The 13,528-nt window shown below is 31.6% G+C and overlaps 1 protein-coding gene across 3 annotated transcripts in view; it reads right to left on the bottom strand.

The window, feature by feature from the left end:
• Positions 1–13,528, bottom strand: part of CSMD3 (CUB and Sushi multiple domains 3) — a 1,097,518-nt gene that overhangs the window by 70,492 nt on the left and 1,013,498 nt on the right. For 2 of the 3 annotated variants that reach the window (XM_060116495.1, XM_060116493.1), the window contains 3 exons: positions 9,824–10,009; positions 7,876–8,070; positions 5,205–5,378 (listed from right to left, as the gene is read on the bottom strand). In XM_060116495.1, coding sequence (XP_059972478.1) covers positions 5,205–5,378; positions 7,876–8,070; positions 9,824–10,009 — 555 coding nt within the window. The remainder of the gene's footprint in view (positions 1–5,204; positions 5,379–7,875; positions 8,071–9,823; positions 10,010–13,528) is intronic. The other variant, XM_060116494.1, reaches the window with a different exon arrangement.

Below are 13,528 nucleotides of genomic sequence, written 5' to 3' on the forward strand. Positions count from 1 at the left end.
ATTAGAGGTTGCCAGGGGGAGGAGGGTTAGGGGGAATGTGAAATGGGTGAAGGGGATTAAAAAGTACAAAATTCCAGTTATAAAATAAATGTCATGGGGATGTAATGTACAGTTTGGGGAATACAGTTAATAATATTGTATTAACTTTGTAAGGTGACAGACAGTAACTAGACTTACTGTCATAACCATTTTGTAATGTATACAAATGTTGAATCACTATGTTGTACAACTGAAACTAATGTAATACTGTATACCATTTATACCTCAATTTAAAAAGAAAAGAAGAAAAAACTATAATAGACTAAACAAAGAGAAATATGTCATTGTAACACAATCAAGGTAGTCAAAAGTTAGAAGCTTTAAAAAAGAAAAAGTCAACAACATTGTTAGACTCCTAGCTAATCCTATCAACACACACAAAAAAGAAAGAACAAAATTACCAATAGAAGGAATGAATGAAGTGACATCACTACAAAGCCTACAGATTTTAAAAGGATAAGGGAATATTAAGAACTGCTTTATGCAAATACATTTAACAATTCAGAATAAAAGGACAAAATCTTTGAAAATTGTATCATCCAAAAACTAACACAAGATAAAATAGAAAATATGAATAGTCCTTTAACTATTAAAGTATTGCAATTCTTAAACAATAACCTACCCCCCCAAAAAAAGACTCATTTTTTCACAGTAAATTCAATCAAATATTTAAGTAAAAAAGCAAGCAAAGAAACAAACAAAAAAACACCAATCTTACACAAACTCTTAGAAAATAGAAGAAAAAGAATCATTTCCTAACTTGCCTAATGAGGTAACCATAATCCCAATATTAAACCTGTAAGACACAGAAAAAAATGTCCTTCATGAACATAGATGCAGCACTGTTTAAAAAAATTTAGAAAATTAATACATGTAAAATACATCATGATTATCTGGGATTTATCAGAAATGACCAGTTGGTTTAAGATGAAATATTGACCACTGTCATCTACCATACTGACAGAAATAAAAAGAGAGAAACATACATGGCTATTTCAATAGATGAAAATCATTTGGCAAAATTCAGTATCCAATCATGATAAAAACTAACAACAATTAGCAATATAAGGAAATTTTCTCAACTTTATAAATACATCTAAGAAAAAAGTTCATATTATATTTACTGATGAAATATTGAATTCTTTCCTCCTGATATAGGGAACAAGACATGGATGACCCCTCTCACCAGTTCTGTTTAACATTGTTTGGTGGGCCCTATCTAGTTCAATACACTAATACAAAGGAAGAAAGTAAAAACATAAAGTAGGAAACAAAATAGTAAAACTATTTCATGCTCAGATGACATATACATAGACAATGTTATTTTTAAGAAAATCCTAAAACAAGTAAGTGAACTTGCAAAGAGGCAGGATATTAGATAAATATTTTGATTAATTTTATTTTTATGTACTAACACCAAACAATTGGAAATGTAATTAAAAATGAACAATATCACTTATATTAGTGTAAACACACTAAAGATTCTGTAGAATAAATTTAGCAATAGGTATACATAATCTCTATGGTAAATTTTTTTTAAATATTTGCTATTGCAAAAAAATGAAAGAAGACCTTAATAAATGAATAAATATACTAATGAATAAATACACTAACTTTACCATGTTCAGGAATTAGAAGAGTTAACATTGTTAGATGCCAATTCTCCCCAGATGATCTATAGATAGAATGCAATCCTACAGTCATTTTAAAAATAAACAATTAATAACTGAATTCTAAAACATATATGAAACTTCAAAGGACATAGAGTATCCAAAGTCATCCTGAAAAATAAGAACAAATTTTGAGGACATACACAGAAAATTTCAAGATTTATTAGAGAATCTATTCAACCAAAAGTGCCAGACACACTTCTGGAAAATACAAACAAACAAACAAAAAAACCCTCAACCTTACTTCATGATATATAAAACAACAAATGACTAAAATAAGTCATAGCTATAAAGTAAAACTGAAAACTGTTAAGCTTCCAGAAAAAAACATAAAAGAAAATCTTTGTGACTTATGGTTGAGCAAGGTTTTCCTAAACAAGACACAGAAAGCAATAGCCAGAAAGAAAAAAAGATAGATTTTACAAAAATTGAAAACTTCTGCTCATTAGGACACCATTAAGAAATGAATAGGAAAGTCATAGGCTGGGAGAAAATATTAAAAAGATAAGAATATATAAAGAACGCTATAGGTCATAATAGAAGGCAATTAAATATAAAAGATACTTCAGGAAAATTTACAGATGACCAGTAAGCCCAAGAAATTGTACTCGATCAGTAGTCATCAAGACAATGCAAATTAAATCTCATAAGATACCTTTTTGCAACCAAAAAGATGACTAAAATTAGAAGACTGGCTATACCATATGCTGGAGAAAATGTGAGATAGCCAGAACTCTTCCAGAAATTTTATTCTAGAGTATGCAACAGAAAGGAATACACATGTCCACAAAAAGACTTTTACACAAATGTTCATAACAGCTTTTCTCATAACAGCCCCAAACTGGAGAGAGTCCATGTGTCCATCAACAGGGGAATGGCCAAAATTTGGCATGTACACACAGTAGTATTCTACTCAGAGATTTTTTTTTTAAATTACTGATATACACAACATGAATGAAAGAGAATGAAAGAAACCTTACACGAAAAGAGTACCTAATTTAGGATTCCCTTCATATGAATTTCTAGAACAGGGAAAACTACCATATGGTGAAAAAAAACAGAACAGTGACTGTCTCAGTGTGTAGGGGAGGAGACCTGCAGATTGACTATGAAGGGTCATGAGGAAGCTTTCTGAGGTAATGTTAATGTTCTACAACTATAGAGTGTTTAGTTACATAGATGTACACATTTGTCAACACGTATCTAACAGTGTATTTATGATATGTGCATTTCACCATCTGTACATTTACCAACATAAAAAAAGAAAGGAACCATGAGCAAATATTGAACTCTAGCTGATATGTATATAGAAACGTTTAACAATGCAGTGTACTGAATTTGGCAACTTCAAAATGCATCAAAAAGTAAAATGAATTGGATTGATAGAGGCATTGAATGATGAATAGATATGTGATAAGCAAATACAACAAATGGCTAATCATAAAATCTAGGTGGTAAGCATATGTATATACATAGTCAAGTCTGAATTGAAAAATTCATAATAACTGGGAGTTTGGGAATAAATGCACTATATTTAAAGAAACAATCATAAGTACATTCTAGTGGCCATTCTAGGCCAAAAGTGTCTGGGGCTATAAGGACAAGTTGTTTGCAGTCATGAGAAGAATGACTGGTCTACATGACTTCTTTTTTTTTTTTTTTTTTTTTTTTTTTTTTGCTGTATGCGGGCCTCTCACTGCTGTGGCCTCTCCCGTTGCGGAGCACAGGCTCCGGACACACAGGCTCCGCGGCCATGGCTCGCGGGCCCAGCCGCTCCGCGGCATGTGGGATCCTCCGGGATCGGGGCACGAACCCGCGTCCCCTGCATCGGCAGGCGGACTCTCAACCACTGCGCCACCAGGGAAGCCCTACATGACTTCTTAAGGTTAATTCAAAGCATAAGATTCTAGGATCTGCTTATTTGGCAATTGCACTTTCCTCCTACTGACACACTTTTGAGTTTATATTAGACATCAACACTACATCCTATGCAAGAATACTGTTGTCTTTATAGACTGAGAGACAATGTTTGCTTATAAACATTCCTTTTATGCCCTGTCTTTCCACAGAACGGAATCAGGATTCTAAATAGGTGAATAAAACCACTTCCTATATGCAATATTCAATAAATAACATATAACATACAATAGTAGTTCATTGGGGCAAAGAGTTATAAAATATAGTATTTTAAATTTAGTTTACATATATTTTCATATGCATAAGTAAACTAACTAATCTGTAATTGAAATAAGCATAACCAAAACCAGGTTAGAAACTAGTAAGAAATATTTTATTTTATCATCTAATCCTATATTAACACATAATGATTTAATTTCTTTACCATTTTCTTTTTTATATGAGTCTTATAGCATAGTCAAATAAATATGTGTACTCTTATAAAGAAACCATTGTTACTGGGTTTCCAAGTACACCTACTAACAAATATTCCTGAGAGGTTGAAAAAAAGAATTTTAACCAAAATCTCTAGCTATACCCTTTTAAGTTTCAAATAATGATTGTATCACCATAAATATTTTCAAGCTTATTATCAAAACAATATGTATTTAAACTCTAAAATATAGACTTTTCTGCCATATGTCATATTTTTAAATAGTAAAATTTTAGAGACAAAACATTGTACAAATTTAGCAACACCTTGTTTATAATAATCAGCAATTTTTAAATTAGTAAACCTAAAGATTATGCCTTGTTCCCAACAGGCAAGTGAGTAGTTATTATAACAGTTATTATTATTACCTAATTCAATATTTGCTGTCATTTCTTGAAATAATTTTAGAGAAAAATAAAGCATAAATCATACTATTCTCTTAATATTAAGATAATTATTGAAGTCACTGAAAAAAGGGATAAAGCCTAAATCATAATATTCCTTTAATAATAAGAGAAGGGGTAAGAAGAACTAGCTATTCAGTCTCTTAATGAACAGCTTTTTACAGTGAATTAAAAAACCTAAGGGAAAAAAACCCTATTTTCCTAAAATCAGGTTTGAAAAATAGATTTTTAAAGTTTTAATACAAAGTAATACTACACATGTTGAAATGTTAGGAAGTAAAAAGGGAGAAATATATTTAAATGTGGAATTTGTTTTTCTTCTTTAGTCATTACCTTAAGCAAATAGGTGAAAGGAGAATTGACTATGGTTTAGAATGAATTAACTGTTACAGTGATTAATCCAGCTGAGTATGCAGACATATAATTTTCAGCAATTAGTTTTTACCTTTTATTTTCACCATGCCTGGAAGATAAATGTGTCTCTCCTTAATGATATAAGATTCTCATTTGGAATGCTAGTTGATTAACTTTAAGAGTTATCTGTTTAATAGTTTTTCTACCATGAGATATTTTAAAAGTTAAATATTTTCCAGTTTTTATTATCCTTACTGAGTGAATATATTATTATCTCTTATTATGAAACAGGGCTGCCTTTCTTGAGGGAGAAAAAATGTTTGGTTAAAATGACTTAAAAATCTATACCTAAGCATCTGGTTTCCGATCCACTCCAAAGACCTGAAGAAAAGCATTCACGTACAGCGGAACCCACAAGCATGAATCCTGAATCACAGGTAAAGATGGCCGTTGAGCCATATGAAGTTTGAGTTCCAATCTTATTTCCATTTGGAGGTGTAGGTAGTTCTCCACAGGAAATAACTTGAAAACAATAAAAAAATAAAAATGCTTAAAGACATAGTCAATATGAACTTGTAACAAAACCATGCTGTGATTTGATATATTTACAATTGAAACTGACATTTTGTAAAACATGTTTGAATGATTATGAAAGTGTAGAGAAAATAGATGACATAATTTAAAATTTATCCCCTTTGAGTTCCCATAAATCTTCTAAGTAACAGTGACATGTGATGAAGATATTTTGTTTGCATTTTCTGCATAGCCAACCTGGTCACCCAACAGGTTGTAATGAAAAAAAAATAATAACAAGATTAAAGGGAGGATAATTTATTAGTCCAAAGTCTTTCTCTGACTTATCAAGTGACATTGGGCAATCCCTTTGACTTACCTGAGCCAGTTTCCTCATTATCTAAGATCGTAAGTGCAAATAATTTTTGTTGCACACTCTACAGTTTATAAAGCCCTTTACATGTGAAATATCATTTGATTCTCACTAGAACCATTAGATTATAATTATATTTCATATTTTGGTTTTAGGTTTTAAAAAACTAAAAAATAGAGATTAACTAAGACTTGCTAGGTCATTCAGAACCCAACTCTTATAACACCTTCATATTTAAAGACCACAAATGAAATTTCTTTCTAGAATAAAAACAATAATATATAGCACTTATTGAGTGATTTTGTACCAGACACTATTAGTAATGCTTTATCTTATGTAATTCTCAAAACAACTCTAAGAGGTATGTGCAATCATTATCTGAATTCTGTGCACTAGGATATGGACACATAAAAGGAAAGTAATTTTAATAAGATTCCACAGCCTATAGACAGCTAAATCAAAATTTAAACCTAGCCGTTTAACTCAAGAATTGAATACTTAACCACCAGCCTTTATTCTGGCTCCAGTTCTGGCTCTCAGCTCTAGGTTTTAGGATTCTATTAGACAGGTAAATAGAAAATTTGCAGACTTTAAAAAATTGCATGTAGAATTTAAGATGTACTGATTGTTTTGAACTAATATCCTAAACAATCCTTTGAGGTAGCTATAATATTTATTAATATTAATAATACTGATATTTATATCATGTTAATTTCAAAGATGAATAAATGGAAGACCAGAAAAAAAATACTGTTCTTTCCATTTTTCTCAATGAATTGTAATTCTTAGATTCCTGTCTTTCCTGCGTTCTTACCTGTGGGCAGGAACCTAATCTTATGTAGAACTTAAATTTTTCTACATAATAAAGGATTGAACACAAAGAAACCAGACAAATATTTGTTCAATAAATGCTTCTGCTATAGATAATTTTTTCCCTTCTCTTTGAAACATCCTTATCCCATGTGCCCTTTTAATGAAATTATAATGGAAGAAGAATGAGCCTAGAGGAAGATCCTGGGTGAAAACCGAAAAGAGTAAAGCAAAAATTTACAATACATATGCCATATTTTTAGAATATGTAATATAATTTAGATATGTATTTTGAAATTTTTAATTCATCAATATGATTATCTTATAAAAAATGGCAACCCCCAAATCCTATGCTTAATATGGAGATTAAGAAAATAAATATTCCTGAGTAAAATATTACTAGGTACTTCCGTACTTACTATATATAGTTATCTGTTATGTTAAAATTTTAGTCTCCATAATCCAGACTTCAAATGTTTTATTAGTTAGTTTATTTATAAATTATGTATCCATATCATAAATGCTGTAAAACTGTGTTGAACATGAAATGAGAGTATGCATTTTCAGCCTAGCATATTTCCTGGTACTAAGTAAACTCAATAAATATAGTAAAGAAAGTTCAAAGGAAGATCAAGATATTTCATCTGATCATCCTATGTTGTTAGCTTATCTACATTAGACGCTAGCTATTTATAAGAATGCATGAAAATAGAATGACTAAGATGTTCAGTTTGATTCAATATTTATTGAGCTCCTGCTGTGAATCAGATTCTAGCTGATATTTTCAACGTGTAACACCATTAAATCCTAATAATAACTATGAGATAGGTATTATTGTAAGTTTCTGGCTTAAGAAATAGAATAAACATCATATAACATCAAAAGGCAGAGGTTTTAATTAGACTCCAATTATCCACCATTTATAGGCTCTGTGACTTGTGTAACATGATAAAAATTCTTGGGTTCAGTTTCCTTTTTGATAAAATAAATATAATAATATCAACTTATAGAATGGGAACTAAGGAATAAATGAAATAATACATGTAAGGGGCTAAAAGCAATGTGTAGTTGTTTTAATAAATGATAGACCTAGAATCCAAGGGAAGGATTTCTGAATCCAAAGCCCCTGTTGTTGTTGTTTTTTAATAAGCATTTACAAATACCAAAAACAGTTACAAAATTTTAAGATGACTTGAGAATAAATTACCTTTTTAAATAATATTACCTCAATATTGCTCTAGCGCATGTAGAAAAAAGAAGTGATCAAGCAATTCAATCACCAAGGATTGAATATGAAATAAGTTTAGCAGAGTGTATACTTACTTTGGCAATATGGCCTTTCATTTCTCCAGCTCCAAGTACCATTAGGAAGACATTCAATAGAAGCAGGACCTAGTCCATGATAACCAGGATCACAGCTGAAAACTACCTTGGTTTTGTATTCATAATGGGAACCATTCACAATTCTCCATCTTCCGTGTTCCAGAGTAAAGGAATTGATGCTTGGGCATGTAACAACTATACAAAAAACAAAGAGATAAATGCTAATAAGTCAGTCATGTCTCTTCTACCTCTTAATTATATCTGATGTCTATTCCATTCTTAGTTCACCATTTCCTGAGTTCCTTCACTATTGTGCCATAAAAGGTCTTTAGTATTTTTTTTTCATGTTAATCTTTCTACTCCCTCAGTTCTATGGTACTGTTGGTAGTTCCTTGAACATGTCATGCTATTTCACACTTGAAAGTCTTTGTACATATTATTCTATGTACCTAGAATCCCTATTATTGACTTTTCCATTCTTCTTTTTTTGGATTACCATATCCAAGTTTATTCCTTAGTACCGGAAGACATGAAGTATATTTTTTAGTGATGAATCATTCCAATAACATTAGTTTGTTAAAATTGTCTGATTTTCTTGAAGCTGATTTAAAAGTATTCTTTTTTCTTTTTTCCCAGCTTTACTGAGTTATATTTGACACGAAGTGGAAAAAAGGGAATACTTGTACAAGTTGTGAATGTAAACTGGTAAAGCCACTATGGAATACACACATACAGCAGTATGGAGATTCCCCAAAAATTGAAACTATAACTATCATATGAATCACCAATCCTACTTCGGGATATATATTCAAAGGAAATGAAATCAAGAGCTCAGAGAGATATCTACACTCTCATGTTCATTGCAGCATTAGTCACAATAGGCAAGATACAGAAATGACCTACTCTCTTTTCTTTAAAAGTTTTGGAAGGACTATATTTTGAGGAAATTTGTTTTATGAGAATGATCTTTTTATGAAAGACTTGTGATATAAACTTCAGCTAATTCAAAACTTGCTCAGCAAAAGTAGACACATTATTAGACACTTATGTTAAGATTGCAAATAGGGCCTCCCTGGTGGCGCAAGTGGTTGAGAGTCCGCCTGCCGATGCAGGGGATACGGGTTCGTGCCCCGGTCTGGGAGGATCCCATATGCCGCGGGGCGGCTGGGCCCGTGAGCCGTGGCCGCTGAGCCTGCGCGTCCGGAGCCTGTGCTCCGCAACGGGGGAGGCCACAACAGTGAGAAGCCCGCATACCGCAAAAAAAAAAAAAAAAAAAGATTGCAAATAATTTAACAACCCCATTTTAAATGAAATCACAGCTAAGTTGAAATGTTAGTACTAAATAGAATAAGTAATTGATTTACAGAGAAAAATCAAAGACCTTATTTAAAGGTGCATTTTCTAATCATTTTCTACCAAATATTTTATCTGAATTATTTTCTATAACCATTATATAATAGTCATTTACCTATTACAGTATTGATGGCAGGAATGAGAACTATTCTAAATGTAAGTAACCTGAAGAATTCTGACAAAAGTTGAATATTATGGATCATCTCATTAGCATCATTTTTGTTTATAAAAATCAGTTGAATGTATTAAAATATAACTTTATTAATGTAAACAAAATCTTTTTTCGAAGACCTATGTATTGAAAACACATGCTGATTGATGGATGACTTTTTACAAAATAAATAAACGTTGCTATGTAAAATAAAATGCCACTTTATTTTTTTGACATAAATATTCTGGAGCTTCTGAAAATGAGTAAAACTGTCCTTATACTGTATTTCAGTTCTTCCTAGTACAAGACAGCTTAATTTACTTTTATTTCCCTCTTAGACATCATTTTAGGAAATGGTTCTAAAATCTGAAAAATACATAAAATTTCAGATCATATAAGATGCCAGTAGAAACACAAGTGATGAAATTTCCTTCACATACATACCAACACAGCGAGGAGTCTTGTTATGATTGCTCCAAGTTCCATCTGATTGACAGACAGCAGTTGTAAGTTCCTTAGATGACAATCTATATCCATCATTACAAAAATAGGTAACTCGGGTTCCTACTAAGTAGTCTGTTGTGAGTATTCCTCCATTTGTTGGAGCTTTAGGCATCCCACAGGAAATTGCTAAAATAAATACATAATACAAAACCAAAGAAACAGAAAAATAATTAGATAAGTCTCATAGAGTATAAAGCATGTAAAACTATTTGGAATTTTACTAATTCCTCTAAAACAATTTCAGAATATCTTCACCAAAACCTTTTTTGAACTACAACTTTCTGAATCATTTATTTCAAACTCTGATTGAATGTTTTTAAATTGGTGAATCCATAAACTATTAACACTTTATTTCTTGGTTTCTTACTTAGTTTTTTGTCACCATGCGCATGGTTATCAGCATGCACACAGATTATAAGAGAAGGCAAGTTAAGTAAATATAGAGTGTATTAGTGCTAATTCATGTCTGGACCTAGCAAGTTAGGTCAATTCAATTTGATGGTTATTAAAGATTATAAAGGTAGTGGTAACCAACACTCATCAGGGTTTCGGCCAGGAATAAAACAAATAGATTTATTTTACCTGGAAGCTGGATATTACTTTGCCTTAGGTGCAGCCAAACTCTATGTGCTTGTGCACCTTCCATAGAATATCATGTGTATAGATATATTTAATAAATATAGGGCCAGGACTTATCGTCTTAAAACCTAGTTTTGATCTTCCTGCATTTCACTGATATGTCTTAGATGTCTTGGTTTTTATCTACAATAAATCTGATTTACGTAGAAGTTAGTTTTACCATAATGGGATAATTACAGTATAAATTTATATTTCAATAGTTTATTATATAAAATCAGAAAACCTCTAAATTCTGAAATAACTAGTTTTATTGGTTTCATACAAGAGATTCTAAACTTGTAACTATATTTTTCTCGTATCAAAAGAAATTATAGAAAGATACGAGTTTAGTTTGAGTATTTACAAAAGCTGTAAATATTCTGTCTCCATTTCAACCTAAAATTGTTTCTACTTCTCTTATAAAATCTACCACTTAGGTGTTTAATTTTAATTAATTCATGCAAATTGACTACAAAATAAAAAAAAATCTTAGTAAAACACATATAAAATTCTCAAAGTGGATTAGCAGACTCCCTACTGGTGAATAGCTTGATCTTTTGTAATTTGATAACCTGCAAATTATAAACAGAAAAGTAGTAATGTTGATTTAATAAATTATATAAGCAATCTCATATAATTATGTTATTATCCCTGCTATCTAATTATAGACCTCTAAAATAGTGTTGCAAAGGTAAATGGTTCCCTGATGTCTGTTAAAGCAATATTTGTATTTCCACTTAGGACTTCTGGGTATTTCAATTTGTAATAAACTCTTTCTCCACTGAATCCCCACCAAAGATTGTGTATTTACTCATGTTTTAAAAATTAACTGTACATTGTTGGGGTAGAGTAGGTTAAACTTAGAGCAAAGTAACAATGAAATTTAGTTTAAATGGTACAGTTTCCATATATGTAGTTAGTATACAATGACTGTATTTTAGAATTGAAAAACAGACAACATACTAAAATGATAGGATAAATGTGCCTGTAGATACTATACAATTTAACTTCTTAGCTAAAAAAAAAAAAAAAAGGAAAACAAACAGAGTTCAGAAGAACCATCATCACTGAGTGATTGTCAGAAGCTTCTCTGCAGAGCTCTGAAACAAGCACAAATTAAAAGTGGAACAAAGATGTCCCCATACCTGTACTTGTTTGTTATATAAAATGTACTAAATATTAACCTGTTTTAAAAGTGTGTAGAGTTATCTTACTATGGTCTGATGGCATTTCCCTAACAGTTCGTCATGTTGAACATTTTTAAAGTGTTCATTTGCCAGCTGTATATCTCAAATGTTCACGTATATCTCATATTGGTAGTGAATGTTGGCTGATATTTCCTTTTATAATAACTAAGAAGACAATAAAAGATGTGTTAGAACTTGAAAAAAAAGTGAAACAGGGAATACAAAGTGACTGTTTCTGCATAACCCTGTACAATACTCGATTGTGTAGAGGGATGATAATGGTTTAATTCGTGACAGGGCAGGGAGTCAATGAATGATTAGGTGATGTGTAGACAAAGAAATAAAACACCTTCTCAAACCGAAATAGAGATAACAGACTAAATTTTCTATCTTTAATTGTGTTCACATCGTGTAACCATAGCTCAAGTAAATATATGTGAGGATGTATAAGGAGACTGAAGAGACAAGAAGAATAAAAATAACTGAAGAATGCAAAACGAATTTGGAGCAAAACAAAAATTGTGTGAATAGTTCTCCCCAATGACATTTAACCCTTTCATTTCAATTAGCTATGTCCAAACACATGTCACATACAACAAACAATTTTATAAAATAATTAATATTTTAAAATTGTTTCAGTGAACATAAAGGATCAATTTTAGAAATGATTCTTTGAGTTATAAATATTTTATCACTTTACTATGCAAAATATCTTATTTTTCAGCTACATTTTGATTTACCAAAATATACAAGCAGCTCATGCAGCTCAATATCAAAAAAACAAACAATCCAATCCAAAAATGGGCAGACGACCTAAAAAGACATTTCTCCAAAGAAGATATACAGATTGCCAACAAACATATGAAAGTATACTCAACATCACTAATCATTAGAGAAATGCAAATCAAAACTACAATGCAGTATCACCTCACACCAGTCAGAACGGCCATCATCAAAAAATCTAGAAACAATAAATGCTGGAGAGGGTGTGGAGAAAAGGGAACACTCTTGCACTGTTGGTAGGAATGTAAATTGGTACAGCCACTGTGGAGAACAGTATGGAGGTTCCTTAAAAAACTAAAAATAGAACTACTATATAGCCCAGCAATCCCACTACTGGGCATATACCCTGAGAAAACCATAATTCAAAAAGAGTCATGTACCACAATGCTCACTGCAGCACTATTTACAACAGCCAGGACATGAAAGCAACCTAAGTGTCCATCAACAGATGAACAGATAAAGAAGATGTGGCACATATATACAATGGAATATTACTCAGCCATAAAGAGAAATGAAATTGAGTTATTTGTAGTGAGGTGGATGGACCTAGAGTCTGTCATACAGAGTGAAGTAAATCAGAAAGAGAAAAACAAATACTGTATGCTAACACATATATATGGAATGCTCACACATATATATGGAATGCTAACATATATATGGAATCTAAAAAAAAAATGGTTCTGAAGAACCTAGGGGAAGGACAGGAATAAAGATGTAGACCTACTAGAGAATGGACTTGAGGACACGGGGAGGGGGAAGGGTAAGCTGGGACAAAGTGAGAGAGTGGCATGGACATATATACACTACCAAATGTAAAATAGATAGCTAGTGGGAAGGAGATGCATGGCACAAGGAGATCAGCTGGTAGCTTTGTGTCCACCTAGAGGGGTGGGATAGGGAGGGTGGAAGGGAGATGCAAGAGGGAGGAGAAATGGGGATATACATATATGTATAGTTGACTCACTTTGTTATACAGCAGAAAGTAACACACCATTGTAAAGCAATTATACTCAAATAAAGATGTTAAAAAATAATCTATTTGTAATTATAGAAAAAT

Source organism: Mesoplodon densirostris, chromosome 13 (assembly GCF_025265405.1).
Source record: "Mesoplodon densirostris isolate mMesDen1 chromosome 13, mMesDen1 primary haplotype, whole genome shotgun sequence".
Taxonomy (NCBI): Eukaryota; Metazoa; Chordata; class Mammalia; order Artiodactyla; family Ziphiidae; genus Mesoplodon; species Mesoplodon densirostris.